At 41.4% G+C, this 27,663-nt stretch overlaps 1 protein-coding gene across 1 annotated transcript in view; it reads right to left on the bottom strand.

Annotated features, from left to right (window-relative positions):
* Positions 1 to 27,663, bottom strand: part of AAK1 (AP2 associated kinase 1) — a 128,231-nt gene that overhangs the window by 13,921 nt on the left and 86,647 nt on the right. The window contains exons 9-17 of the mRNA XM_081101248.1: positions 25,614 to 25,717; positions 23,182 to 23,261; positions 18,767 to 18,921; positions 17,025 to 17,341; positions 13,380 to 13,640; positions 10,442 to 10,674; positions 8,500 to 8,657; positions 5,556 to 5,660; positions 4,113 to 4,208 (exon numbers count right to left, since the gene is read on the bottom strand). Coding sequence (XP_080957374.1) covers positions 4,113 to 4,208; positions 5,556 to 5,660; positions 8,500 to 8,657; positions 10,442 to 10,674; positions 13,380 to 13,640; positions 17,025 to 17,341; positions 18,767 to 18,921; positions 23,182 to 23,261; positions 25,614 to 25,717 — 1,509 coding nt within the window. The remainder of the gene's footprint in view (positions 1 to 4,112; positions 4,209 to 5,555; positions 5,661 to 8,499; positions 8,658 to 10,441; positions 10,675 to 13,379; positions 13,641 to 17,024; positions 17,342 to 18,766; positions 18,922 to 23,181; positions 23,262 to 25,613; positions 25,718 to 27,663) is intronic.

Genomic DNA, 27,663 nt, shown 5'->3' with positions numbered 1-27,663 from the left:
ATTCTAGGCACTCTAAATAGTACCTATCACTAAGAAACCAGACACTAAAATCTGCAACTTAGAAGCAAAAGTCAACAGCTGCAAGTTAGAAGCAAAAGTCAACAACCATGCCCCATTCCAAGTTCATTCTAAAGAACTGAATTTGCAGGCAGATAAGCTTTAGAGAGTAAAGACACATACTATGATCAACCTTGACAGAAGCTGGAAATGAGGAAAACGCCAGGCAAATAGCTCCGAGAAGAATGCCTTGTGAGCACACAAATGCTCAAGCTGTGATTTTTTACAGCTTTTCTAAAGTTTTTATGATGCTTTGGAAAATAAAAATGTTACTTAAGAAACAAATCCAATCATCCATGCCCCTTCACCCATACTTTAACAATCATTCTATCAAGGAAGTCTAACAGCTCTCAGTTGTGCCAAGGTCAAAGGTTTAACTTAGAGGAAGTTTAATTTCTTATGGGAGAAAAATATCACTAAGACATTAAGATAACTAGGACTGCCCCACTGCAAATAAGGATCATGGATCAAAGTTGTTACAGCATTTCTTATCTTCATACTAATTTAAAGTTTACAAAATGATTTCAAATACATGGCTTCATCTGCACCTCACAAGCCACTCCATTAAGGTAGGTTTTAATATTGCCAATTTTGAGGACACAGTTTAAGTGATTTGACCAAAATCACCCAGCTATGAAGTGGCTTGGCCCTAGGTCTTACAAGTTCAAATTCATTTTGATATTTCCCCAACCCTCATATTTAGCTCTCTTGCCAAAGGCTTTATTGATCTTGGAACTGCCCCAAAGACAAAGAAGCACTGATATGTTGCTTTATGTTTTCAACACATGGCTGGGGGATCTTGCTCGGGGGACGGGCCATGCAGAGGAGTGTGTGGAACAGCACAGACCCAATAGCACTGAGGCTTCACTTGCTTCCCCTGGAAAATGAGATTCCTCAACATACCATTCAGTATTATTTGTAGGATCAAAGGAAATTGCATGTGATAATGTTTTAAAAGCATAAAAACAAATGCAAAGACATTAAAATACATGTATTTGTCAGGAGAGTAAGATTTCATGATTCTTATCCTTAAGAAGGCTGAGCATGGAAGTTAAGCAAGTATGTAAAACAAAACAAACCTACCAAAAAACCTGACTGGTGCCCACAGTGAGCGGAATGTAATGAAAAACTGGTTGCTTGGTGGGGGAACAGGAGGCGGGGAGACACATTTGTGGTTTGTGGAGGTACCAGATACCCTAAACTCTCAGCACCTTCAGACATTTGAAGTCACTAAGGAAGGATATAGGGGCCTTGGATAAGAAACTACCGGTATATAACTGAATGGTGCTATGGGCTGAACATGAAAAGAAATAAAATAATCATAGACACATAACCACGCTCAGAACAAATTCTGGAGGATACCATGAAAGGCTGGAGCTGAACAATCTGCTGAGCCTAGCTATCAGGCTGATCCTGGGGTCTGGCAGCTTCCTGACACTGTGGGCTGTGCCTTCATTTATAAACCCTCAAAGAGTGGGTGGGAGCCTGGCTGGGGCTTGGCAGAGGCATAGATGGAAGGCTATGAAGCCAGTAACCTGGTGTTTGGGAGTTGGGAAAGAAATGGAGAGTGATGGGGCCACCAGAAGCCTACCAGGTTTTACTTCATTCATTCACCCAGTCTGCAAATATTCATCGAGTGCTGACTTTCCCTGGCAGCGTTCTTCAACACCGGCAACACAGTGATGAATGAAGACAGCAAGGTCCCTCCCTCAGGACACTACATGTTGGCGAAAAGAGTCAGACAATGAACAGATGAAAAAAGACAATGATAAACACTATGAAGAAAAAAGCCAGGACATGTGACTAAGTGCCCGTGGGACCACGGTGCACCTTTCTGAGAAGAGAGTATTTAAACTGAGACCTAAATGTCGAATGACAAGAAACAGAGCTGGAGGAAAATCTTTTCAGGAAGAGCACCAGCAAGTGCAAAGGCCCGGAGGTGGGAACAAGTTTAGTCTATTAAAGAAAAGACTGAAGGGAAGAGGCTATGAGCTCAGGTTAGAGGAGTAGCCAAGGGCCAGATCAGTTAGGGCAGTGATGGCGAATCTATGACACGCGTGTCAGAGGTGACACACGAACTCATTTTTTTGGTTGGTTTTTCTTTGTTAAATGGCATTTAAATATATAAAATAAATATCAAAAATATAAGTCTTTGTTTTACTATGGTTGCAAATATCAAAAAATTTCTATATGTGACACAGCACCAGAGTTAAGTTAGGGTTTTTCAAAATGCTGACATGCTGAGCTCAAAAGGTTCTCCATCACTGAGTTAGGGCTGTGTAGGTCCTGGTAATAAGTCTTGATTTAATGCTCAGTAATACAGGAATTCACTGGAATGCAAAACACTGATATGTTGCTTTATGTTTTCAACACTCAAGTCTGGTCTGATGGATCAGGAAACAAGACATTCTTGGAATTCTCTATTAGAATGTTCCATTTTAATAGATTTTCCATTAAAACCCAAGAGGGGTCATGGCTTAATTGGTATTAAAGTGTATACCACTAACACTTTAGCAGGAATCCTCCAGAATGAGAGAAATCTGGAAGGCCAGGAGATAACAGGAAGGATAACAATAAGGAAAGTAAGCATGGCAGCCAGCTGGCTCTAATGGCCCCAGGCTCATCTTCACACCTTCAAAATGCATCTCTATAACCTGGAGTTAACATCCTGAGTCATCTGGGGCCAGGCACATGCACCAGGGGACTTAATTCAAAGGGCTCCTGGACAGCTGCAGAGCACAGCTACCTGCTTGTGGGCTTCATCCTCTGGCTTGTGCCAAGAGGCCACCCTTTCAGCATACACAGCCATGGGCCGTCTAGGTAAGAGCAATGCAAGAACCTGAGGGGAGTCAAAGGAAGAATGCCATAATAATCCATTTTTCTTGTCTGATCCCATGACTGCTACAACAGGGAGGAAAAAGAGGTCAGTAGAACTCAGCTTGAGTTTGTAGTCCATGCCTCTCCAGCCTTCTGCTTGAAACTAGCCTGGCTAGCTACCGAGAGATCTGATTACTTTCTTCTCTTTTCTTTAACTACCCTTTACTGAATCATTCCTCAGTGGTTTTAGACATTTTTTACCTACATCCACCATCTAGGTCCAGCAAGCTATAATGTCACACGATAATACCTGATCAAGGCAGTTTTTGCTTCCTCTTTAGAAGGGTCCACAAATTGCCTAAAGAAATAAAAACTATCTTGGTGCCCTAGCTACAGTCTGTCTTAGTAGGGAGAGGGTAAGAATATCACAATCACTTCCAATTTTGAGGCAATCAATCAAATACCTTTAACATTTTGGGGGGAAAAAACCCCAGCCAGATCCTATCAGTTTAAGACCAAGAATCAGCAAGGGTAAACACTGGAGAAAAGGAAAACTATCAGAAGCAAAACGACCACCAGATGCTTTGAAGGAGCTGGATCTATTTGCTTTTTCAAAGACACTGACAGAGATGAGAAAAGCGGCTTCTGTTCCTCACATCACGCTTCTCCCACCCCCGCCCCTCCCAAAAGGATGGGGAGGAGAGCAGGAAAGGAAATCTTTGGCATTCAGAAACTGCAAATTATGTTTCAAAAGCTGTTTCAATCAGAACACACTAACCATTTCTTCTTTTTTTGGACTGCTCACTTAAAAATCAGGATATGGTAGATTTAAAGGGACATTCGAATTCATGCAGTCCATTTCACTCCACTGATGAACAGTCAAGCTTGAAGCTTTCCAGGTAGTGGAAGAGCTAGAAAGGGAACTCAGGTTTCCTGACTCACATTTCCTATCAACTTTTATTATGCATTTTTATATTATAAAATTAAAGTATATTACAGGAAAATAGAAACTTGGCAGGAAGTAAGTCACCCATTATCTACTCATCATACTATAACCACTACTCACATTTTGTTCCTTTTATCACATGCTTATAGGCCTTCCCCCCATATTGTTATAATCATTATTGGACTAATACGGAATTCAGATCCTTTTCATGGAGTGTTTAAAACCAACTCTCAAGAGACCCTGGGACATAAGAATCAAGCTGGTTAACCTCAGATCAGGTCTATTTACCTACCTGGTGCATCAGGTACTTGAAGAGGAATGAAAGGATCAGATACGCTTAGAAGTGGGAGGCTAGAATCCACAGTCTGCCCACCCTTCTTTTTTTCAGCTGGAGTTGGTTGGAGGGGAAGGAAGGGTCAAGAAGAGAGAAAAAAGAGAAAAGCAGAAAATATCAAGTAAATCTAGATGAACTTACTATCTACTAACCCAACAGCTCAAATTAGAGAACAAGTCTAAACTCAGAGGTAGAAAAGGGATGAGTGGATATAATACAGTGTAACAGCAAAGTATGTATGAAATATATAATCTGGTCCTTGCAACATACTCTAAGATGTAATTAATGACAAAACTAGGATAAGCACACATCTGAAATTCCACTTTGTGGAAACCCACGGTGATCTTTTTCAGAATTTGTACAGCAATTACTGTCCATATTGCACATTTTGGCATGTAAACAAACATTATCTATTTTGTAATCTAACATATATATATAGGTACTTCCTATGTAACCATTACCCTCTTGAGGTTGTTGTATCACCAAATGTCTAATATAGTGCTAGGCAGACAGACAGGAGGAGACAGACTTCTTGCCTCCTGCAAGGTTAGACAACCCCTAATCTCTAGACTGCATCTTACATACTACTGGCATTTATTCTATAGTTGACAAACTTACAGATTTACAGAAATCTATGCACACAATGGGATATTAGAGTTTGAAGAGATCTTAGGATTTTCTAGAACAATTTTCTTATTTTTCAGAAAAGGAAATAAAGCCCAGAAGAAGAGATTAGCCAGAGGTGCATCAGCAGACCTAGGATCAGAACCCAGGTCTCCTTGTTTCTACTTAACCATTGTTTATGATGCATTTTAATATTCAGTTTGTGATGCCCAGCCGGGTGTGGCTCAGTGGTTGGAGCACTGGCCTGTACACTGAAGGGTCGTGGGTTCAATTCCCAGTCAAGGGCATGTACCTGGATTGCAGGTTCGATCCCCAGACCCAGTTGGGGCCCATACAGGAGGCAACCAATCAGTGTGTCTCTCTCACATTGCTGTTTCTCTCTCTTTCTTTCCTTCCTTCCCTTCCTTCCAACCTCTAAAAATCAATGGAAAAAATATCCTTGGGTGAGGATTAACAAAACAAACAAAAAATACACAGCTCAGCAGAGTCTCAGGGTGATGTTCCTCAAATTTAGAAATATTTGCTTAAAACATGTCCATGGACTAGATAGAACAAATCCTATATATTACTTCCAGATCATCCTGTAATTTTAATTGAAAGTGACTCTACATCTTTCTTTATCCCTATCTTTTTTATTGGAAATCTCTGGAATAAAGGAAAATATTAAGTTACCACCAGGATTTTGGGCTCATTGGTATGCTAGAGTTATCTGTGAAGTGGAAAACAGTGTGAAGGTGACAAGAGTGAGTTTGTATTTCAGGTGCTTGCCATACTAACCATTTCCAGCAGAAAACGAAGAAGAGGCAAAAGCATCACTTTGGGTTGATTGAAAGCCTGGGATCAAACTCTCAGCTGAGCCTCCAAGCTTCTCAGGATGTTTGCCTGGAGGGACAAAACACCATTCAGTTCACGCCAGCAGAATCACAGAACACATCCCCAGTGCACTTTCTGCACTGACTTCTAGACTTCATTCCTTTTTACTGCGTTATGGTGACACCTCAGCCATTCAGAGGTCCTTCTGTAGTCACTACAGCAGCTGAGAGAACAACTAAGAAATGGAAGGAGGTTTTAAGAATCAAAAAAGAGAGCACATCAGTTTTGAAGAGGGAAAGAGTGGCTGCACCACAATGCAAATGTAATTAACACTACTGATCTGTACACTTAAAAATGATTAAGCCCTAGTCAGTTTGGATCAGTGGACAGAGTGTCGGCCTGTAGACTGAAGGGTCCTGGGTTCAATTCCAGTCAGGGGCACATGCCAGGGTTGCAGGCTTGATCCCCAGTAGGGGGCATGCAGGAGGCAGCCAATCAATGGTTCTCTCTCATCATTTATGTTTCTATCTCTCTCTCTCTCTTGCCCTTCCTTTCTGAAATCAATTATATATATAATGGTTAAGATGGTAATTTCTGTTATGTACATTTTACCACAATTAAAAATAAAAAACAGCAAAAGAGATAGCTAGAGCCAAAGCCCCAAAGCCAAAGCACATCACTCAAACAGAATACCTCCAGCCCTCACTCAATCTATTTATTTATATATAGAACAACTGAAAAACTGGTCGCTGTGACGTGTGCTGACCAGGGGGCACATGTGGAACATGGCGAGCATCAGCTGTGGCAGGATGGTGAAGCAGGTGGGCGAGGGGCGCCAGACCAAGGCGGGGCACTGGTCACTGTCATCAGGACGAGCTTTTGGTGGTTACTGAAAATCCTTTGCTCCCACGCACCATGGTCCCACCGGGTACTCGCACTTGCTGCTGGCGCCTGACACAGGTCCTGATCGCTTGGTACCATCAGTGGGTGCAAGCAGTGGCTGCCGACCCCAATCATCCCTTAGGGCTTCTCCACTGCTCCCTGCTTCTAAGGGGTGATTGGGGTGGCAGCCACCTCTTGAACCCACTGCTGGCGCTGGCCCTAATCGCTCCACACCGTTAGCAGGTGCGAGCAGCACTGGGCTGGCACCATCAGCACGTGGGAGCAGCGGGAGTGGGGCTGCCAGCAGACAGGGAACTGGGGGCTGTGGCAGGAGGGGCCAGGCGGAAGCACGGAAGATGAGACCCGCCCCTGTGCCCACTGCAGCCTTGCGGCCCACAGTTCCTTTCAAAGTGCACGAATTCGTGCACTGGGCCCCTAGTTTTTATATAATTGTAATGAGTTTAATGATCTGTTGCAGGCAGTTTAGGAAAGCAAATGAGAAGAGGGAGTGATGGAGATGGCAATAGTGAGAGGCTGTGAGGGACAGGCACAATGCAGCAGCTTCATGTAAAAGCCAACAGCCGAACAAGAGAGGCAGAAAAGTATTCAAAATAGACACAAGAATTAAAAAAAAAAAACTTGGGGCCTGGCTCAGGTGGTTGGAACTGTCTTGTATACCAAAAGGTGGGGGGTTGGATTCCCGAGCAGGGCACATGCCCAGGTTGCAGGTTCAATCTCTGATTGGGGCACGTACAGAAGGCAATCAATCGATGTTTCTCTCACACATCAATGTTTCTTTCTCTCTCTATCTCCCCCCCACCCCGCCTTCCTTGCTCTAAAATCAATTTTAAAGAACTACCACCAACAACAAAAAACTTATTTAAAAAAATTTAAAAACTTGGGCAGGTCATTTACTTGAATGCAAAAATACTATAGTTTTCAAGAGTCCTAAAGGTATTTCTTTTACAGTCTAGAACAATAACTGGCACACATAACAATGAAATAATCTGATAATGAATCATCAAAGAAAGTTAAATCCTATGCTCTATCTTCTGTTTGAAAAGACAAGAAAGCAATACAAATTTTAAAAAGATATCTATAAAACAACAGTTAAACTATTAGTCAAATAGTTAAAATGTTTGCTCTAAATTCTCTTGGTTCTGTTCATTCCTTTACCCTGAGATACGCTTTGAACTGTATCATACAGTAGAATTGTTGTTTTCCAAAGTGTGTGTGTGCATGTGTGTCTCCTGCCTTCCAAATCAGACTGTGGGTTTGCAAGCAGAAAGGCACCTTCTCAGTAATAAAGAACTCTGATCATAGTCAAAGATTCAGTTTCTCTATGAGGGCACTCTCTCATGGGTAAGCAGTTACAATTTTCTGGGACAATAAATCCCCTTAGGACAAGGGAACCATCATATTCCTACAAGAAATGACCATGCATGACACTCTCATCCCAATCTATACTATCCAATCTTTCCTAAAAGTTTTCCCTTCTCCTTGCCACCACCTATAGGAGACTAGGATTTCCTGAGGATGAAGACTTCAGTGCTCCAGTAAAATACAAATTGATTTGTACTCATACTTCAAAATCACATTGTAAGGTATAAAATGTCAAATCACTATATTGTGCACCTGAAACTAACATAACCAATACAAGATTGTATACCAACTATACTTGAATAAAAAAAAGAAATTAAAAAATATCAAACCTTTGTGGGGCCCAATACTACATTTATTTTAGTCCTCACCCAAGGATATTTTTTTGCCACTGATTTTAGAGAGAATGGAAGGGAGGGGGAGAGCAAGAAACACTGATCAGTTGCCTCCCGCATGTGCCCTGACAGGGGCCCAAACCTGCAACCCAGGTACATGCCCTTGACCAGGAATGAACCCAAGACCCTTCGGTCCATGGGCCAATGCTCTATCCGCTTAGCCACACGAGCCAGGGTCCCAAGTCTACATTTTTACATGTATACTCCTCTAGAATAAGGTTTCAAGAATCACAAAGACACCAATTACTCACCTTCCCCCAGCTTGGCAAAGTCCTTATTTAGCAGTTCTTCAGCTGTGAGTTTGGAGAAATTGTCATCATCAAAGGGATTCCACGTAGAACCTTCTGAAGGATTATAAACGTTTTGCTGGGAAGTCCGAGGAGAGCCTGATGGAGTGGTGGTTGCAGACCTAGGTAAGTTCCCACCCCCACGAAATAAGAAGACATATAAAAGTTGAAAAGGTTCAACCTATTTTCTCTTTGTTTCAAGAGCAAATTCTTTTCCGAGTCAAACCATTATTTTCCACAGTGGTTTTCTAAAAGGGCTTTCCACGGCAACTGGACAGTCCCGATAGATCCCTTTCCACTGTGTAAAATAAATGTTTCCATTTTCTTAATGATTCACTATCTCCCACTACTTCTTTAATCTCTTCCTTAGATTTTTGGTCTCGCCTGCAAGTCCTTTCAATTCAAGATTCCAAAGCAACCTATTGTGTAGCTTACGGCGCCCACTATAGCCCACAATAATGGACCCCGGAGGGCTGGGACTGATGCCTGTTCAAGCTGCCTCCCATCTGTTGGATCTAGCATGCATACAACTTGGTCACCTATCACAGTTAAAGAGAAATAAAGGCCACTATCTTGTGCTTCTAGGTACCACTACTTAATTTTATTCTAAGTCTCTCTTGATGCCCTTTGCATTTAGCTACTGAGTTAAAGATTTTTAACATTAGAGTATATGGTTCCAAGAAAGCTGAGGGCCTGAAATTGCATTTACTCCACAAACATTCATTGCAATGTACATCTACTTTATATCAGACCCGGAGCCAGTCACTGGATTTGCAAAGGTTGGATAAGATATAATCCTTGTCTTGGAGGAACTCTCAGGCTAAGTCAACTAGATGAGATACTCATATAGGCATACGAATAAATAATGATAAAACAATGGGATACGTGCACAACAAATTATAAATGACACCAGAGGAAGGTTTAAAGGAGAGGTGGCCTCTGACATTGATCTTGATGAATAGATAAGCACCTCCTTGGTGGACAAGGAGGACAGTGCAGTTAAGGGAGAGGGCCGAGGCCGGTGATGGCGAACCTATGACACACATGTCAGAGGTGACACGTGAACTCATTTTTTTGGTTGATTTTTCTTTGTTAAACGGCATTTAAATATATAAAATAAATATCAAAAATATAAGTCTTTGTTTTACTATGGTTGCAAATATCAAAAAATTTCTATATGTGACACAGCAGCAGAGTTAAGTTAGCGTTTTTCAAAATGCTGACACACTGAGCTCAAAAGGTTCGCCATCACTGGCATAGGCTGAACAAAGCGCTTGTGAAGATGGAGAATGACAAGTCCACCAATGTGATGCAATAGGTCTTTGGTCTGTTAACCAATGAGTTCAGATAGTATCCCACAGGCAACCTGAGGGGTGTTGGAGTGGGGATGGGGGGATGAAAGATTTTCAGCATGAAAACTTGGTCAGATCAAGAGTTTAGAACAGGGGTGGGCAAACTTTTTGACTCGAGGGCCACAGTGGGTTCTTAAACTGGACCGGAGGGCCGGAACAAAAGCATGGATGGAGTGTTTGTGTGAACTAATATAAATTCAAAGTAAACATCATTACATAAAAGGGTACGGTCTTTTTTTTCAATAGTTTTATTCATTTCAAACGGGCCGGATCCGGCCCGCGGGCCGTAGTTTGCCCACGGCTGGTTTAGAAAATACTCTGTGAAAATATGGACTAGATGAGAGAATGGAACCAGTGACACAAATAGGAAATTATTTCTTAAGATCAGTATGGTTTATGCACTACAGGCAAATTCAGTTTCTTATTAAACACAGATGCATACCACTGCATATACATCTACACACAAACATATGCAAAGAATCACACAGTAACAGTCCACAGCAGACCTTGCCCACAAAGTAAAGTAAGAAGAATAAAGGAGAAGCATCACATACTTGGACTTATTGAGACTGGCCTCAGCTGCAGCTGCCTGGAGCAGCTGGGTTGATTTGCTGGCAGGGACCCCAAAGACTGCACTGTGGGTTACGTCACTGAGAATCCGCCTGTGTCCAGCACGTTGGGTCTTGGGGGATGATGGGGGAGTAAGAGATCCGACTTTCTGTCCCTGGACGGTAGGAGGTGGGGTTGTCTGAACTGTTGGCTGTTGTCTTACTGGGGCTTGTATCTGCTAGGAAGATAAGTGAAAAATGTTCCAAAACAACAAACAGATTAGCATAACAAAAAAATGCCACACGAGAGCTAACATAGAATTTAAATGGCTGAGTTTAATAATAACATCCTGAAAAAAACACACCACTGGGCTTTCACAACCTGAACGGCAACTTTGGGACTGATACCAATACGGTATTTATCTCGTGTGTGTGTGTGTGTGTGTGTGTGTGCACACATACATACTAGAGACCCGGCACACGAATTCGTGTTCGAGTGGGGTCCGGCTGGCCACCCCCATCGGGCCTGGCTGGCTGGGGGGAAGGGCCACGGTTGTTAGCCAGCCAGCCCCGCCCCCTGGTCGAACTCCTGGATGAATTCCCAGTCAAGGGGACAATTTGCATATTAGACTTTTATTATATAGAATATATATTTCAATCTTCATCAATGACAATGTACAGGGTAACCATATGCAAATTAGCCCAAAGCATAAGACTACAGAAGCTATTCTGATTTTTAATGGCTGCAGTTGGGTTATTTATTTTTTTTGGTTATTGAACGATTTAAAATGGACATTCTTTTGGCCATTTTAAATAAGACGGCCACAAACATCTATGGCATACAACCATTTCCCTTTGTAGATTATTGCTTTAAGAGGGCTGCAATGTATATATTTGTTTTAATATATTTTTATTGATTTTAGAGAGGAAGGGAGAGGAAGAGAGAGATAGAAATATCAATGATGAGAGAGAATCATTGATCAGCTGCCTCCTGTATGCCCTGTACTGGGGATCAAGCCCACAACCCGGGCATGTTCCCTTGACCGAAATCGAACCTGGGACCCTTCAGTCCACAGGCTGAAGCTCTATCCACTGAGCCAAACTGGCTAGGGCTGCAGTGTGTACTTTACATTCACTCACCTGCTTCTCTAGGTAAGTTCTGCCAAGAGTCATTGGGAAAGAGATGGTCAAAGCTGGGAAGCTCTCCAGCTCCTGGCACAAGCATGTTCTGCTCCTGTTCCCTCGCCACCCCCTTAACCAACTACCACTAAAGAAAGCATTTTTTTTTTAATCCAAGGAACATGGAGAAATTTCACAATTCATTCCCAAGAGAGTGGATAGTTTTGTCTGGGGAAAGCAGAGAGAACCTCATAAGAAGTGTGGCCTGCAGGAAGTTTATCACCTCATCCCCCCAGATAAGCAACTATTATTATCATCCTGAACACACCTCAGGACTCTGCTCTGGTCCCAGCTCTGCTGCTATCCGTCTGTGTGTCTTAGGTAATGACTTTCTGTGCTGGGCCACAGTTTCCAATTCCATGAAGTGAGGGGACTGGACTAGATAATGAAGATCTCAATTAGCGCCCTAGCCAGTTTGGCTCAGTGGATAGAGCACTGGCCTGCGGACAAAAGGGTCTCAGGTTCGATTTCAGACAAGGGCACATGCCCGGGTGGCGGACTTGACCCCTCCCCCAGTAGGGGGTGTGCAGGAGGCAGCCAATCCATGATTCTCTCTCATCATTGATATTTCTATCTCTCTCCCTTCCTCTCTGAAATCAATAAAAAATATATATTTTAAAAAAGAAAGATCTCAATTAGCTACATCATATGGTAATTTTTTTAAAAGCCCTTTTTCATTTAACAGGAGGAACTTTATCTCTTATTAAAAATACAGAGAGTAGCTATCTACTTCACTCCTGCGGGAAGACTAGAGTTGTTTCAGAAACCAAGGTGTAAAGACACTGAACACATACTTAGCTGAGACTTAAAGAAGAAAATCTATTTACGGCACTGCTTCCTTTGGAAGCAATGTAGGTTTTCTGCTTTAAGATGGGCCACAAAACTCTAGTAGAACTCAGTCCTCAAAAAGATGGTTTCCTATCATTCGTCTAGTAGTTAGACTTCCCTGGGAATAAGACAGTAGCTGTTATATTCTATTGGCTGGGTATGTAAAATGTCTTTTTCTATCACTATAAAATTATCTATCACTATCACTCAGAAAACTGTGAGTACAAAATTAAAGGCATTTATTAAAGGCCAAAACACAATGTGTTTGAGGATGTTGAAACAGTAGAGGTCTATCAGGAGAGGATGTAGTGATTCGGATGATATTCAGACATTATCTAAATGTAGACACGCTCAATTTCTATACTGACAATTGGGCTCGAACAATACTTAGATACTCTGGTGTCCAAAGGGATTAGGCCATGGCAAATGGTCCCAGGCATGCAGGCCCCCTTGAAGGGTGCTGTATGGTACACTCGATTGAGGTGGCCAATAATGTCATCCAAGACAAAGAATAAACACAACACTGTCAGAACTCAGGGTAAATGTGGGGGTTCCTATGAACCTCCAAAGACAGAAAAGGCCATAATGGCCAAGCTGCCCCTTGAAGAAGGGAAAGGGACTAATTCTAATCCTACCTAGGTCCTTGGCTGCTCAACACGAGAGAAAATGAACAGCTCTTTCTGCCATCCTAATTTCAAAGTAATAAATTAAATCTTCATCAGTAGCCTAGAGTTATTTTTTAAAAAACCTCTACCATTGACGGATTACCTCATCCTGTTCTTGACTATATCAAGAAAAGATCAAATATTTTAATCACAAGGTGGGGAATCAGCCTAGTTCTAGGCCAGAGGCCAACAGCCAGCTGCTGCAGCCTGTTTCCCAAGCCCTCACTGCATTCTCCTCTTCTTTTGCTCTCCGAGTCCTGGCTGATTCTTACCACTGGCTCCTGGGCAGGGGACTGCTGCGGAGCTGCAGCTGGCTGAGCCTGGGGCTGCTGTCCGGCTGCTACAGCAGGCTTCTGCTGCACAGCAGCCTGCTGAGTCAGCAGCTGTTGCTGATGCAGGTTTGTGGCCTGCTGCTGCTGCTGCTGCTGCTGCTGGTAAAAGTTCTGTATCAGCTGCTGTTGAGAGCTTCCTTGGGACACCACAGGGAACTGGGCAATTGCTGGTTGCTGGGTTGCTGGGTGTACTGCCTGAAACTAAGCAGGAGAAAGGAGCAAGAAATGAGGAGGTAAATAAAAACCTGTCGCAGTAACAACTAAGACCAGTGATGAAGCCAAAGGCAAAGGAAGGCAGAAGTCTTGTAACTTGGCCTGAAACTCCTGAGGGGAACCTGAAGACATTAAAACAAACAGAGCAGCACCTTACACTGCCAGGCTCCATCCACTACACTATGCTGCCTCCTGTACTGCAGACCAGCTCCCATGTGGGCTTCTATGCCACGCCTGAGGGTGTCCATCTCACTACACATCTGTGACTCCATACATGGGAGTGTAACAGAAGCTAATAAATGATCTCCCAATCACAGAAGTAATTCTCCTCTTAAAGGGATTTAGAAGTAGCCAAGATTAAAATTCTTCACTAAATGAACAGGATGAAGCAATGACGGCACTGAAAATAAAACAAAACAAAAAAAACCCTAAATGTTAACCCAACTATTAAGGCCATCTCTTTCTGAAAATTATTTCCCACTAGCTCTATCTTTACTAACTCTCCAACTTTAAACATTCAAAATATTCAGATTATTATACTTAATGGCATTTTATTATATATTGGTAATGAATTGTGTCAAGTTATATTCTCTTATAAGGCATCCAAAAAATAGAGAAACTTCTTTTCTGTCTTTCTCCTACCCACTAAGGACTATGTGCTAGGCACACAAATAGAGCTCAAACAAGGGCCTACTGATGAACAAAACTCCAAGATCTTGTCTCTTAACGTCCTAAATAGCTTTACTTCATTATAGAGCTAATTGACAGGATATTGTTTGCCTAATGAGGTAAAGTTAAAGGGTTAGCAAAGAAGCAGATGTCAGTAAATAGTTGCCTATTTATAACTGTGAAATGCTGGAAACAACCAAAAGTCTATCAACAGGGGACTGATTGAATAAACTATCCTATATACCCAATTCTCTAGTTGTAAATAGGAATGAGGACTACCTCTATATAAGGGATGGAAGGGACAGAATTTTGCGGATTTAACTTTGAAACTATGTAAATATTTTACATGTTTGCAAAACAAAATTAAAACAAAATTTAAAAGTCAATAACTAAAAATCAAAAGCAAAATGAAGCAAAGAAACCCATGTGTCAAATTAATAGCCAAACTCCCCAGAAAATAATATGCTAAACATTCTGAGGGTAAAGAGGGCAAAGAAATCTTAAACTATTTTCAGTAATCCTATTAGTATTGTTTTCTTGAAACTATAAATCAAATAAGTAATTATGTTAATGTTATTAGGAATCAAGACTTCAATTAGGAAAAAAAAATATATATATATATATATAAAGCTTAATATGCTAATTGTCTCTCCAACCCTTCGACCAGTTGCTATGACAGTGCACTGACAACCAGGGGGCAGATGCCCCAACCGGTAGGTTAGCTTGCTGCTAGGGTCAGGCAGATCAGGACTGGGCCAGACTGGCCGGATACGCCAACCTCCCACAGTCCCTCCATGGCTTCTAAAATATTTCTTCTAATTAATTTGTTTTCAATGTGCACGAATCTGTGCACCGGACCTCTAGTACAAATATAAAATCTAAGAAGTTAAACAAAAGTCCTGTAATTATACATCTGAATTAGGAATATAAATTTGAATTCATGGTATATATTCTATTAAGAAAACAAAATTTATTTCCTAACTACTGTCCATTAAAAAGGTCTAAAAACAATAACTAACCCATTAGCAAATGAGTATCCCTAGCACCAAAAATGTGGTCTCTAAAGACCATTTCCATGAAAAGGAAATGAAGCTCTTTAGAGAAATGGCTGATTTCAGGTAGAATGAGCCTGGAACAGCTTGTTACAATGAATAACAAGGAAACCATAAAGACTACTGGAGTCCCAGCTGAAGGACCTAGGAGCCAATTTGAAGACTTTCACTGGACAAAGTTGGGATGCTTTGAGCATCAAAATAAACAAAATTTTAAAAACTACAATGTATGGACACATATCAAATATGTTAAGATCCACAAGTTCCTAATGATACTAAAACAAAAACCTCATTATTCACCTTTGGATGATACTTAGAACAAACTCATTCTAAAACTGGTAAAAACAGGAAAAGAATCATAAATTTTTCTGCCCTTTCTACACAAACAATACCTTAGGGTAATAAAATAGTTGATGAAAAAAATTCTTTATAGATAAATTCCAGCCCTTAAATGAAGAGGAAATGCTAGAATATTACCATTTTGCCATCCCTAATGAATAGACTTAGGAAATGATTAGCAATGACTGCTAAGCTGATGGGGAACATCAAATGAATGGATCAAATGGACAACACCAAACCCATTTATTAATCTTAATATTATTAAAAGAGAGGACAACCAGACATTATATGCCCCTGATGTGATATAACCAGAAAAACAAAGAGCAATCAAACTGAATGGAATACTGAGCAAGCCTCAGGAAATTACCAGTTTACACAGGGGATGGAGAAACATATTAAACATCACCACAGGGATGCCATCAACCAAATCCAGAATGTGGAAAATTCTACAGGACAAGTGACCCAGTTTCTTAAAAAAAAAAAAAAAAAAAAAGACAAAAGGGGGTAAAAAAGGGAGAGGGTACCTATGGTTAAAAAGGGACTTAAAAGATGAAAGATATAGTACTCGTTATAAAATGAATATGTTCAAAGTAAAATATGTAAAAAATATAAGAAAATATAAGAAAATATAATGAAAAAAAATCACACTAAATACAATATGTGGACTTTGGATCCTGATTCAAACAAGCCAACTTTAATTATGAGACATGATAAAGGGCTAAACACTTCTGGATATTTGATAAGAAATTATTGTATTTTGTTTCAGTATGATAATGGTCTTGTAGTTGTGTGTGAGAGAGAGGAAAAAAAAGAGTTCTTAAAAATTAGCTCCCTTCCTGAAGTTCCTCAGTCAGGGGAAGAATTCCCAAGGCCTGAGAAGAAAGGTGAAAGGGGCAGAGTGGTCCTGTGATTGCTCCACTCTGCAGTGCTTTACAGTATTTACATCTAGGAGAAGCAGTGATGAGGTCATTAATGGATCAGTCTTCCCAAGGCTTCCTAAGGCAGATTTCTGTACCTAGAACAGCGGTTCTCAACCTGTGGGTCGTGACCCCTTTGGGGGTCGAACGACCCTTTCACAGGGGTCGCCTAAGATCATCGGAAAACACATATATAACTACATATTGTTTTTGTGATTAATCACCATGCTTTAATTATGTTCAATCTGTAACCATGAAACTGGGGGTCACCACAACATGAAGAACTGTATTAAAGGGTCGCAGCATTAAGAAAGTTGAGAACCACTGACCTAGAGGGTCTTTTCACAGTGATGACTGGGATATGCACTGCAAAGGTCACACTCTGACCACCTCACCTGTTGAGCCTGTGTCTGTGGCTGCTGCTGCTGGTAAAATGTGCCTGCTGGCTGCTGTGATGGTGGTGGTGGCTGTTGTTGCTGCTGCTGCGGCTGCTGCTGCTGCTGCTGTTGCTGCTTGAGGAAGAGTTGCTGCTGGTGCTGGGGTGTGGCCTGGGCCTGAGAGGGCAGACCCTGGGCAGGAGTGGAAGGCGTCTGTTGTGGGGTGGGTGGAGCCTGAGGCTGCTTGGGCTGGGACTGTGGTAGAGGTTGGCTGGGTGGGGGCTGAGTTTTTGATTGGGGAACACTGGCTAAAAGACCAGGCTGATTGCTGGGTCCTGCAATGAGAATAAATTCCATGTAAGAGCTCAACACTATTCCAAAAATGACTTCCTTTCTTGCCAACATAAGAGAGAGGGGGTGCTAAGTGGACAGATAATCCCCAAATCCATGTGCTCCTCACTGTCTTTGCACCTGGAATGTCCTTTCTTCTTGCTAATCTATGTACTTTTAAATATATATATATTTTTATTGATTTCAGAGAGGAAGGGAAAGAGAGAGAGGGAGAGATGGAAACATCAATAATGAAAGAGAATCATTGATTGGCTGTCTTCTCCATGCTCCACACTGGGGATAGAGCTCACAACCCGGGCATGTGCCCTGACCAGGAATTGACCGTGACCTCCTGGTTCATAGGTCAACGCTCAACCACTGAGCTATGTTGGCTGAGCTGCACTTCATATTTTTCAAAACAAGTTTCAACAAACAATTCTATATTTGCCTCCTTCAAAAAGCTTTTCTTTATTCACCAACCCATTTAGTCAATTACTCCTTTAGTCAGTATCTTGATTATCTACAAATTTAACTAGCCTTTGATGCTAATGTATATACATACAATCTTTGTACTTGTTGACATTCTGCAGAATAAAAGCATTCTTTGATGTTTTATATGTAGGTTGCACAATTCCAGTCTGGATGCCTTGTAAGTAAATGGCTACCAAATTTACCAAAAACAGCTGCCTGGTAAGGGAAGTGATGGCTGAGTTCAGTTACTTGATAATTTGGATCAGTCCTCTTTATGAAACAAAACTTAGTCACCTCACCAGAAAGAATACCAAAGCACAGAGTGGTGACAGACACTTCAAGAGACAGAATTAAAGAAATAATTCCTCTATGTCAAAAAGAGGTGTGTCCTGGTGTTTAGAGGCAAAGAAAAGTATATAAAATAAAGAGGTAGGTCTGGGATGATGGGCCAGGGCACAAAATTAGGGCCAGGACTAGAAAAAATAGAGGCCACAGGCTTCGGTGGTCTTGGTGATCCCCTGCAGAATTCAATGACAGGCCTCCCCTTTCACCAGCCTCCTGCCATATAATTTCAAGGGCAGCTTACCTCTTGGTCCTTAAAGAAAACCATTCTTCTTTTTTTAATCCTCATGTGAGGATATGTTTTTTAACTGATTTTTAGAGAGAAAGGAAGACAGAGTGGGGGAGAGAGAGAGAGAGAGAGAAAGAGAGAGAGAGAGAGAGAGAACACAATAGGTTGCTTTCTGTATGTGCCCCGACCAGGGCTCAAACCCTCAACCTAGGTATGTACCCTGAACGGGAATCAAACCTGCAATCTTTTGCTGTACAGGATGGCACTCCACCGAGTCACCTGGCCAGGGCAGAAAACTATTGTTCTTTATGTAGCTCTGTATTCCATTCCTGAAGCAAAATTAGGCTTTCCAAGACTTCTCATTATCCAGGATAACAAAGAGGTGTACCTGCAGCCTGAGGTGGGGGCTGAACCGTGGCCCTCTTTCGAGGTGTCAGGGCTGGCTGGATGGGAAGGATTCCTGGGTTTGGCTGAGTCTGCCCAGCTTTAGGCCTCTGGCGGGGTGCAATGGAAGTCTCTGTGGTGGGAATGGGATCTGTCAGTCTAGAAGAGGAAAAGAAAAAACAAAGATTCATATTAATGTGTGAGAAAATGGGGGAGGGGCAGAGTACATGATGGATTAGCTTTGTTCTCCACACTCATCCAAACCTTCTAGATTTGCTTACTCAACATTTCCCAGCAGGCATTCTGTGTTACTAGATGTTTTAAATAAAGATTTCATGGGAAAATGTTTTAAAATTTCAGCAGAACCTTTCATGTGTATAGAGACCCTTAAAGAAAGCACTGTATAGAATGCAGTGTTTCTCAAATCTCTTTGACCTTGTGGCCCTTCTACCTAACGTTTCCTAGAATTTCCCAGAATACACTTTGGGTGATGATGCAAAGAGGGGTTTGAAGCAGGTTGTTTTCAGATGTAGAGGGAACTCAAACTTGGTTAGAACTAGCTGTCAAATGGTCTTTCTACTATAAAAAGTATGCAAATAAATTAATCCAATAAGGCAATTAAAAGAAATAAGTAAATAATTCAATTTGAAGTATTTGGGGAGTGTGACAGGAACTCCATTTCCGCCAATACACACATTTGTTTTTCCCCATGGTAATACAATATTTACCTCGGCATAGAGTCACCTATAGTAAAAACCAAATTGCCCAGTCTCTCTTATAATCAGGTGTGGCCATGTGTCTAAGTTCTGGCCTTAAGTGTTATATACACAGATCGTTATGTGGCAGTTGCTAGAAACCTTAAGAAATAACTGGTACATGCCCTTTGTCTCTCTTCTTCTTTGGTCATTCCTTGATCCTGCTGCTTGGAACAGGGATGCTGCCACATTGGTCCATGAGGTCATGGCCACAGCCTGAGGGATGGCAGAGTGGTGAGCATGAAGAAGCCCGGGCACCTGAGGACTTTGTGGAGCAGAACTGCACTATCATCCCTGCACTACTTACCCCAGACTCTATTTACTTAAAGAAAAAAATAAACATCTATCTTACAGAAGCCACTATAATTTTGGAGTTTCTTTAAGTCAGAGCCAAATCGATCCACATTAATACGGGGAGGACTGCTGTATGGTCTGCCTTTTCTTGTGATGGTGCTAAGCCCCAGGTGGTGACTTCCATTCATTAGAGCGGTCCAGGGAGCCGACCCACTCAGATCAGAGTGGTTGTCCTCTGAAAATGTACCTTAGGGAGGACAGCTGACTTGAGGCTAAGGCCAAAATAAACAAGCTTCGGGGATATTTCCAAAATATGCCTGGCACAGCCTCCATGAAATGCAAAACAGGAAGCAAAGCGACTGGCCCCATGTCCTTCTCTGTGACATACCTCCAAGGTATTCCATTCTGGACCCGTGGCTTTTCACTAGTATCCTGCTAGAGAATGATTTTCAGCCTTTTCATCCATGGCACACATAAACCAATTATTAAAATTCTGTGGCACACCCAGAAATATATTATGTTTTTGGCCAATCTGACTAAAAAATAGGTATAATTTTGATTCATTTATACCAGAAGGCTATTGTTGTGTTGGCTGTTGTCATTTTTTTTTTTTTTACTTGACAATCTAAGGCAAAAGAGTCAGTACTCCTGACTAAATAGTCAGGTACTGCATGTTTTTAAAATTCTTGCGGTACAATGGTTGAAAATCACTGTGCTAGAAAGAAGCTTTTATGCTGGGGAGAGAACTGATAATATAAAAGCGCTCACATTTGGGGAGGCTATAACCTGGGGGAGGGAGGTGGATAGGGAAATGGGACAGATGTTGAGAAAGGTGTAAGAAAGATAAAGCCAAGGGTCAGAACTTAAACAAACTTGAGTAGAAAAACAAATATTAAAAACTCCCACAGTGGACTTCTAAGGGTAATAATATCTTAGAGACACCAGGACTTAGAATCAAAGAAAACTATATTTGAGCACTAGCTCCCTACCTACCAACTGCATAACAATGGGCATATCATTTAACCTCTTTTAGCCTTGGGTCCCTTATATGTAAAATGGAGAAAACAATACCTACATCATGAGGCGGATGTGAACACCACATCAGAGGTGGATGTGAACATCAAATGCAACAATGACTGTGAAACCATTTTATGAAATGCAGAATGTTTGAACTATCAGTTTGAACAGGTCTCAATATGCTGCGAAAAAATACAGACTGAGAAACCAGGAGACTCGACTCTAAGTTGTCCTCTCTGTGTGATCTTGGGCAAATCACTTAAGGTACAGAGTATAGAGCAGGGGTGGGCAAACTTTTTGACTCAAGGGCCACAATGGGTTCTTAAACTGGACTGGAGGGCCGGAACAAAAGCATGGATGGAGTGTTTGTGTGAACTAATATAAATTCAAAGTAAACATCATTACATAAAAGGGTACGGTCTTTTTTTTTTTTTTAGTTTTATTCATTTCAAACGGGCTGGATCCGGCCCACTGGCCGTAGTTTGCCCACGGCTGATATAGAGTGTGAATGCTCGAGGTCTGGTTCTTTTACTAACCCCATAGTGATTAACTAACTGCCTTGGGCAACTTAAAATTCTGAGTCTGTTGCCTCATCTATAAAGTGATAATAACAACAACTTCATAAATTTGTTTAAAACGGGGTGGGGAAAGCCATCTTATTTATGTAAAGTACCTAGTAAGGCATTTGGTATATAAGATGCCTCAATGAATAGTGGCCACTTTAAAAAGAGTTAGAAAGAAAAACCACACCTGTTAGGATTGGGGAGTAAATACAAAAATGAAATCACTGTAAATTATAGATAGGATGACTTAGACCCAAATCTCTTGGCTGTCATGTCTGTGTATTCTCACAGCATTATTGAGGTCCATAGAAATTAACAGTTTGGGCACTCTACAGTTTATAAAACAGCTGCACAGCCATTTATGCATTTGATACCTTATGACATAGGTACTATTTTATCCATTTTCACAACAGAGTACCACTCAAATGTTAATCGTTGTTATCCTTTTTACAAATGTGTGTGCTTTGTGGGAAGAGATCTTTGCTTAGCCTCAGTACATACCATGTTTGGATCTAGTACAGAAAGCTGTAAACCCAAATACTAAGCTATTAAATTAGTCCCAGAAGCAATTCCCAGAGGTGAGCATGGCAGACTTAAGCAAGAAATAAACAGACTGCAAAGTAACAATCTGAATATAGTTTGCTAAATTTGTTAAAAACCAAAGTCTCATTACTTTAGAGCCACATCTGCGGGCATTCTATAAACATTCAAGATTTTTTTAAATGTAGAAGTTATTTTACTGTTCTATAAAAATTCACATATTCCCATCTAAGGTATTTTGTTGATAATTTGCTGCTTAACGTTTCCTTGCCATGGGAGTGTGGTAGGAAAAAAAGGGGTATAAACATCTCTGGGGCTACCCTTAGAATTTGCCATTGGGAAGGCATAGCTGTCATGAGGATGTGTCCTGCAGACCTTCATATACAAGGGATATGAAAGACCAAGCACTCCAGCTGCTGTGCTCCGAAATCCACTGCTACTGCTGTGTTTGCCCTGAGGCTTCCCATAGGCGCCCCCAGTCTTACTATTCTAGCCACAGGGATATTAAGGCAGACCAGGTCCTGGGACATAGGAGACTCCTCTGGTAGCTGACTTTGACCAAGGATTCCCCTTTGGCAAACCTTCCTTAAACTGTGTGGCAATTTTTAGGTCACTTCCACCCAACTTTCTCCTCCCTCTCTAGGTCAGACTTACATTACCTTATGATGGCTCTCTCAACCTTCCCTGGCTCCCTCCCTATTTTCTCTCTCAGGCATTTCCCCAAATAAAATACTAGCTTCTGTAGTCCTCTCTTATCATCTGTGTCTTGGAACACCCTAGGTTACACAGGATGTGATTAACTAAGATCCACAGGCTCTTTGGCTGTTTCATGGACTCAGTGCTTTGACCTGTACTTCCCTAACGTGGCCAGGGCCTTAGTGAGTAAAAAGGAAAGGGAGGTAGAGGATTAGAGTGCTGAAGGAGGCTAAACAAAGGCCAGGACACTCTTGTACTAGCAATATTTAAAGTCTGCTGTTGCCTCATCTCTGAATGCTCCTGTGCCTAATCCCAAGCAAGGGAAACAGCTGTGGAATTTTTTGTTCTCTTTCAAATGTAGATCATTGTATTTCATTAGATTCCTCCTTGCATTCCCAAAGGATAGCTTCTGCCTACAGGAGATACAGCTTGCTTTCTTGTGCTGGGTAGCCTCTTGGCCATGGCAGTAGAAGAATCAAGAAATACAAGGCACCCTCCCTCCCCTGCTACTGGGGCAACAGAGCACAACAGGTGCTCATTGAGGCATTTCTTACCTGGCCTTTGGCTGGGTCTTCTTTGCAGCTGCCTCGCTGGCTTTCACTGGCTCAGGAAGCTTTGTAGGAATGGGAGAGTTCTATAGAATGAAAGAAAAATTTAAAAAAAAACATCACACATTTCTTTGTAGAAGAATGATCACCATGATTGGGCTGATGAAAATATGTGTTGGGTTTTTCCAGAGTGGCTTCTAGACCCTGATCTCTGGTAGAGCATATCCCACTGGACTCAGCCCCAGTCAGAGGGACAAAGTATCTGAGAAGAGGACAGAGCAACCCCCTGCAGCACATTCCCCTGCCATCATTCTCAACCTTTTGTATGGCTGAGGTCACTGGGGTTTGATGTCAGTACCCTTCTCTCCCTAAAGCACAGCTTAGAAGTGGAGTTATGATAGGAATGAAAAGAGATGTCTGTAACCTATATTACTTAAAAAATATTTTTATTGATTTCAGAGAGGAAGGGGAGAAGGAGAGAGAGATAGAAACATCAATAATGAGAGAGAATTATTGATTGGCTGCATCCTGCATACCCCACACTGGGGATTTGCCCGTAACCTGGATATGTGCCCTGACTGGGAATCAAACTGTGACATCCTGGTCAACGCTCAACCACTGAGCCATACCACCCGGGCTTTATTACTATTTAAGTTCTCAGCTAGATATTAGAGAAGTCAGAGCTGACTAGTGTGCCCAACCTTCTAGTCAGAATGCTGGGAGAGAACCACAGCCAGTGTGTCTGGTTGCTGAGCCAGCACCTCTTTCCAGCACATGAGGCACTACTCAGTCCACAAGCCACGCTGACTGAGCTCCCTGAGCTTGGATTCGGCACCATCCACCCAATACTGTCTCTCCAGGGAGCACTAGCTGTCTCTAACCACAAGACCACTGTTTACCACTGCTGAGCAAGCGTCAAATGACTTGAGACTTGTGAAGCTGACTAATTAAAAACTGGTTGTCAATCTGAATGCTTCCAATTATATTTCATATTATTTCACTTTATGAATGGGAAAATGGGATAGTGAAAGAAAACACGGTCATGTTAGATTACTGTACAGTATCCCCTGTTCTGGGTAACATGACAAACAAAATACTAGTAATGAAACTGGCTTTTTTTAAAAATATATTTTAATATATTTTATTGATTTTTTACAGAGAGGAAGAGAGAGAGAGAGAGAGAGAGTTAGAAACATCGATGAGAGAGAAACATTGATCAGCTGCCTCCTGCACACCTCCTACTGGGGATGTGCCCGCAACCAAGATACATGCCCTTGACTGGAATCGAACCTGGGACCTCTCAGTCCACAGGCCAACGCTCTATCCACTGAGCCAAACAGGCCAGGACTGAAACTGGCTTTTAAGAGGATGTCTCATTTCCTTCACATTTTTAGGTGGGGGCAATTTCTGCAGAAAATGTCTCCTAGATTCTTTTTCACCCACCAAGTGTTCCTTTCCCAAGGGAGAAGGTGTAACCTATTTTACTGATAAGACTAGAAGAAAAAGGTGAGCTTGTTTGGTTCCTTATGCTCTCCCTCCTTTAGGGAAGAGCCTGTCTCTCAGGAATCAGGTGCTCACTATTCAGTCATGAGGCTCTAATGTTAGGGAACTGGCCAAGCTATGTTCTCTGACTCAATCTTATTAGTGATAAAGCCAATATTCTGAGCTCCATCGGAATGACTTCCACATCTGATCCAAATGTGGGAGTGAAAGTGGAATGTTATTGATCAGCTCCCAAAATGACATTACAAGTTCATTCTTGGAGAAGCAGGCAAGGCAATTTCAGATCAGAACTTGAGACGGCACCCATTAGTACAATATTCAAGAAAGTTGGATCGTACTATGACCAGAAAAATATGCCAAGACTGTAAAAAGGGTGTTTTCAAGAACTGTATTCTGATACTGAGAATGCAGAGTTTAGGATTAAAAGTGTAGAAAACATTCTGATGTGTGTGGGGAGGGTAGAGGAAAAGGAGTGTGAGTCACAGATGGCCAACAGCAGAAGCAAAATCAAGAAAGTTCTGCTGCAGTGAAGGAGAAAAGGGACAAGGGGCTTTGGTTCCAATTGGTGTGGGGGCACGTCCAGGCCTTGTCTCAGGAAAGCAGCTGCCTGACCATGTCTAGGTAAATACAATAAGCTCTTAGTGAATTGTGAAAATCAGCAAGACCATAGTTTAGTCAATCTTTACCCAAAGTGTTCAACTCGATCCCTAGGGTTTTTTGTTTTTCCCCAGTGTAATTACCTCAGTTTTAGAATTAAATTCTATGGGAAAAATGGATTCTGTTTAATAGCAATTACTTCCTAGCAATTTGCTTGAATGAGCCCTACTAGATAAAGCAAGGGACATCTATATTCACTAAACAGCTGATTAACACCCCAAGAGTTCTAGATGACAATTAATTATGTGTACGTCCCCTAAAAAGCACCTTTCACATACCTGAACATTCGGAACTGGGCATTCTTTCTTGAGTAGTTTAAATGAGAAGTAAGAGACCTGGTAAATATCCGGCCTTTTGTCAGGGTCTGGTTCCAACATATACCCTAAGAAAAACAAATGTTACCTCATTTAATAATATCCTAACAGTTATTACATTAGCTAGGAAGCAATTTTTTTTCCTCATAAAAGTCCAATTTGTCCTTTTCCTCCCTTCTCAGAAAGGGGAACTCTCACTTTCCTAAAATTTTAAATATCTACAAGTAAATAACGAAGTTTTAAAATTGTAACAAAGATACTTGAAGTTCACTGTGCTCTGCACAATCGGGACTCAAATTCTCAATATGAAAGTTACTACCTTCATATTCTGGGACCTAGGAAGTTGCATGGCCTTACTTCTGGCCTCCTCAGTTCATATGATCTTGTTAATCAAGTGATTATTCTTAATAATTATAACCGAAACTTACATTCCATAAACTTCTTATTTTTTTGTTGTTGTTGGAGATCTAAGCTAGTTTTAAGGCTAAAAGAAATCACAAAATAACAAATGCATCTCTACTTTTAACACTTGTCTGTTTCTAGCTGCCCTTCCAGAAAATGGAAAAATCCTCAGGGAAAAAAATCTTTAAGACACACAAACACACACTCACATATACAGTATATACAAACAATAATGCAAGGCCATTTATTGCTTAAGAAATCAAATGAATGGTTTAGACAGTAAGTTCAGAAAAAAATTGATCAAGCTACAGTCTTGTGAAGGGCTTGCAGACGAGGCGGGACTTGAGCTGGTCCTTGAAGGCAGGGAAGAATTTAGTCAGTCAGGGTAAAGCAGAGAAAAAAACATTACAGATGAGAGAATAGTCTGAGCAAAGATGAACTTGGAGAAAGTAAAAAAAAAATTAAAAAAAAATGCCTTGCTACCAGGAAATAGAGGAGCCAGAAGGCCAGGGCATTGATTTTCTTGTCAAGAGAGTACAGGGAAATAAGGCTGGGTGGGTGGGATGGAACCAGAGTATGAAGGATTCTAAATGCCACACTAAGAGTATGAGCCCTACTGTGGCCATGAAGTTACTGAATAGGCACATGATAGGGTGGTATTTTACAAGATTAATCTTGTGGTGAAGGTGTGTTGGACTGACTGAAGAAAGAGGGGGAGGCTATGGACAATCCACTACTAAAGGCATGAGCTGACAGAGCCTGTACTGTATATAGAGTGGAACCTCGGTTCTCAAACTGAATTCACTCCCCAAGGCTTTTCAAGAAAACCAAATCATTTTTTCCATTAGAAAAATGTAAATTGAATTAATCTGTTCCAGACCCCTAAATGAGTCTGTCTTAACCTTTTTTTAAATATATATACTAGTAGTACATGTCTAATGTACTGTTTAATCTATAAACAAACATTTCTTTTCTTAAATTTATCGAACCACCGCTAACCAGCCTTAAATGACTCACTTTCAGCATTCATTTCATGGGTGCAGCCTCTTTGCTTTTTCACATCTCATTGCCTCGGAAATGCTGTCACTGAAATACAGTCACCAGCTAACTGCTTTTTCTTTATCCAAATCAAAAACAGTTTTTCTACCTCTTCAACTGTCTGTGATCTTTGTTTCGCGAGCAGTTTCACACCTTTAGCAACATTAGCACTGGGATGGCCTCTTTACGCTTTAAAATTGTGCTAATCATCTATTTCACCAGCAACAAAAGCAAAACACACACACACACACACACACACAATATTCATAGCACAATTTCCTAAGATGTTTAACAATGCAAGGTTTAGTGGTTTAGAAATAAACTGACTCACATTCTCTCCTTTGTTTGTGGCCTGAGAGATGCTTTTTGTCATGCAGATGTACATATCAGCACGAAAGGGTTGTCAGGTAGAAAACTGAAGTTTTGTTCAAAAACGAGGACATTTTTTCCATGAACAACTTGGTCAAAAACCAGAATTGTTCGAGATGGGAGATGTTCGAGAACTGAGGATTACTGTGCGATCATTTCAGTAGTGAGAATGGAGAGAACAAAATGATGATGGGAAATGTCAAAG

This window comes from Myotis nattereri (genome assembly GCF_964212035.1).
Source record: "Myotis nattereri genome assembly, chromosome: 10".
NCBI lineage: Eukaryota > Metazoa > Chordata > Mammalia > Chiroptera > Vespertilionidae > Myotis > Myotis nattereri.
The sequence above is the reverse complement of the archived record's forward strand: the minus strand, read 5'-3'. Positions and strand labels throughout refer to the sequence as shown.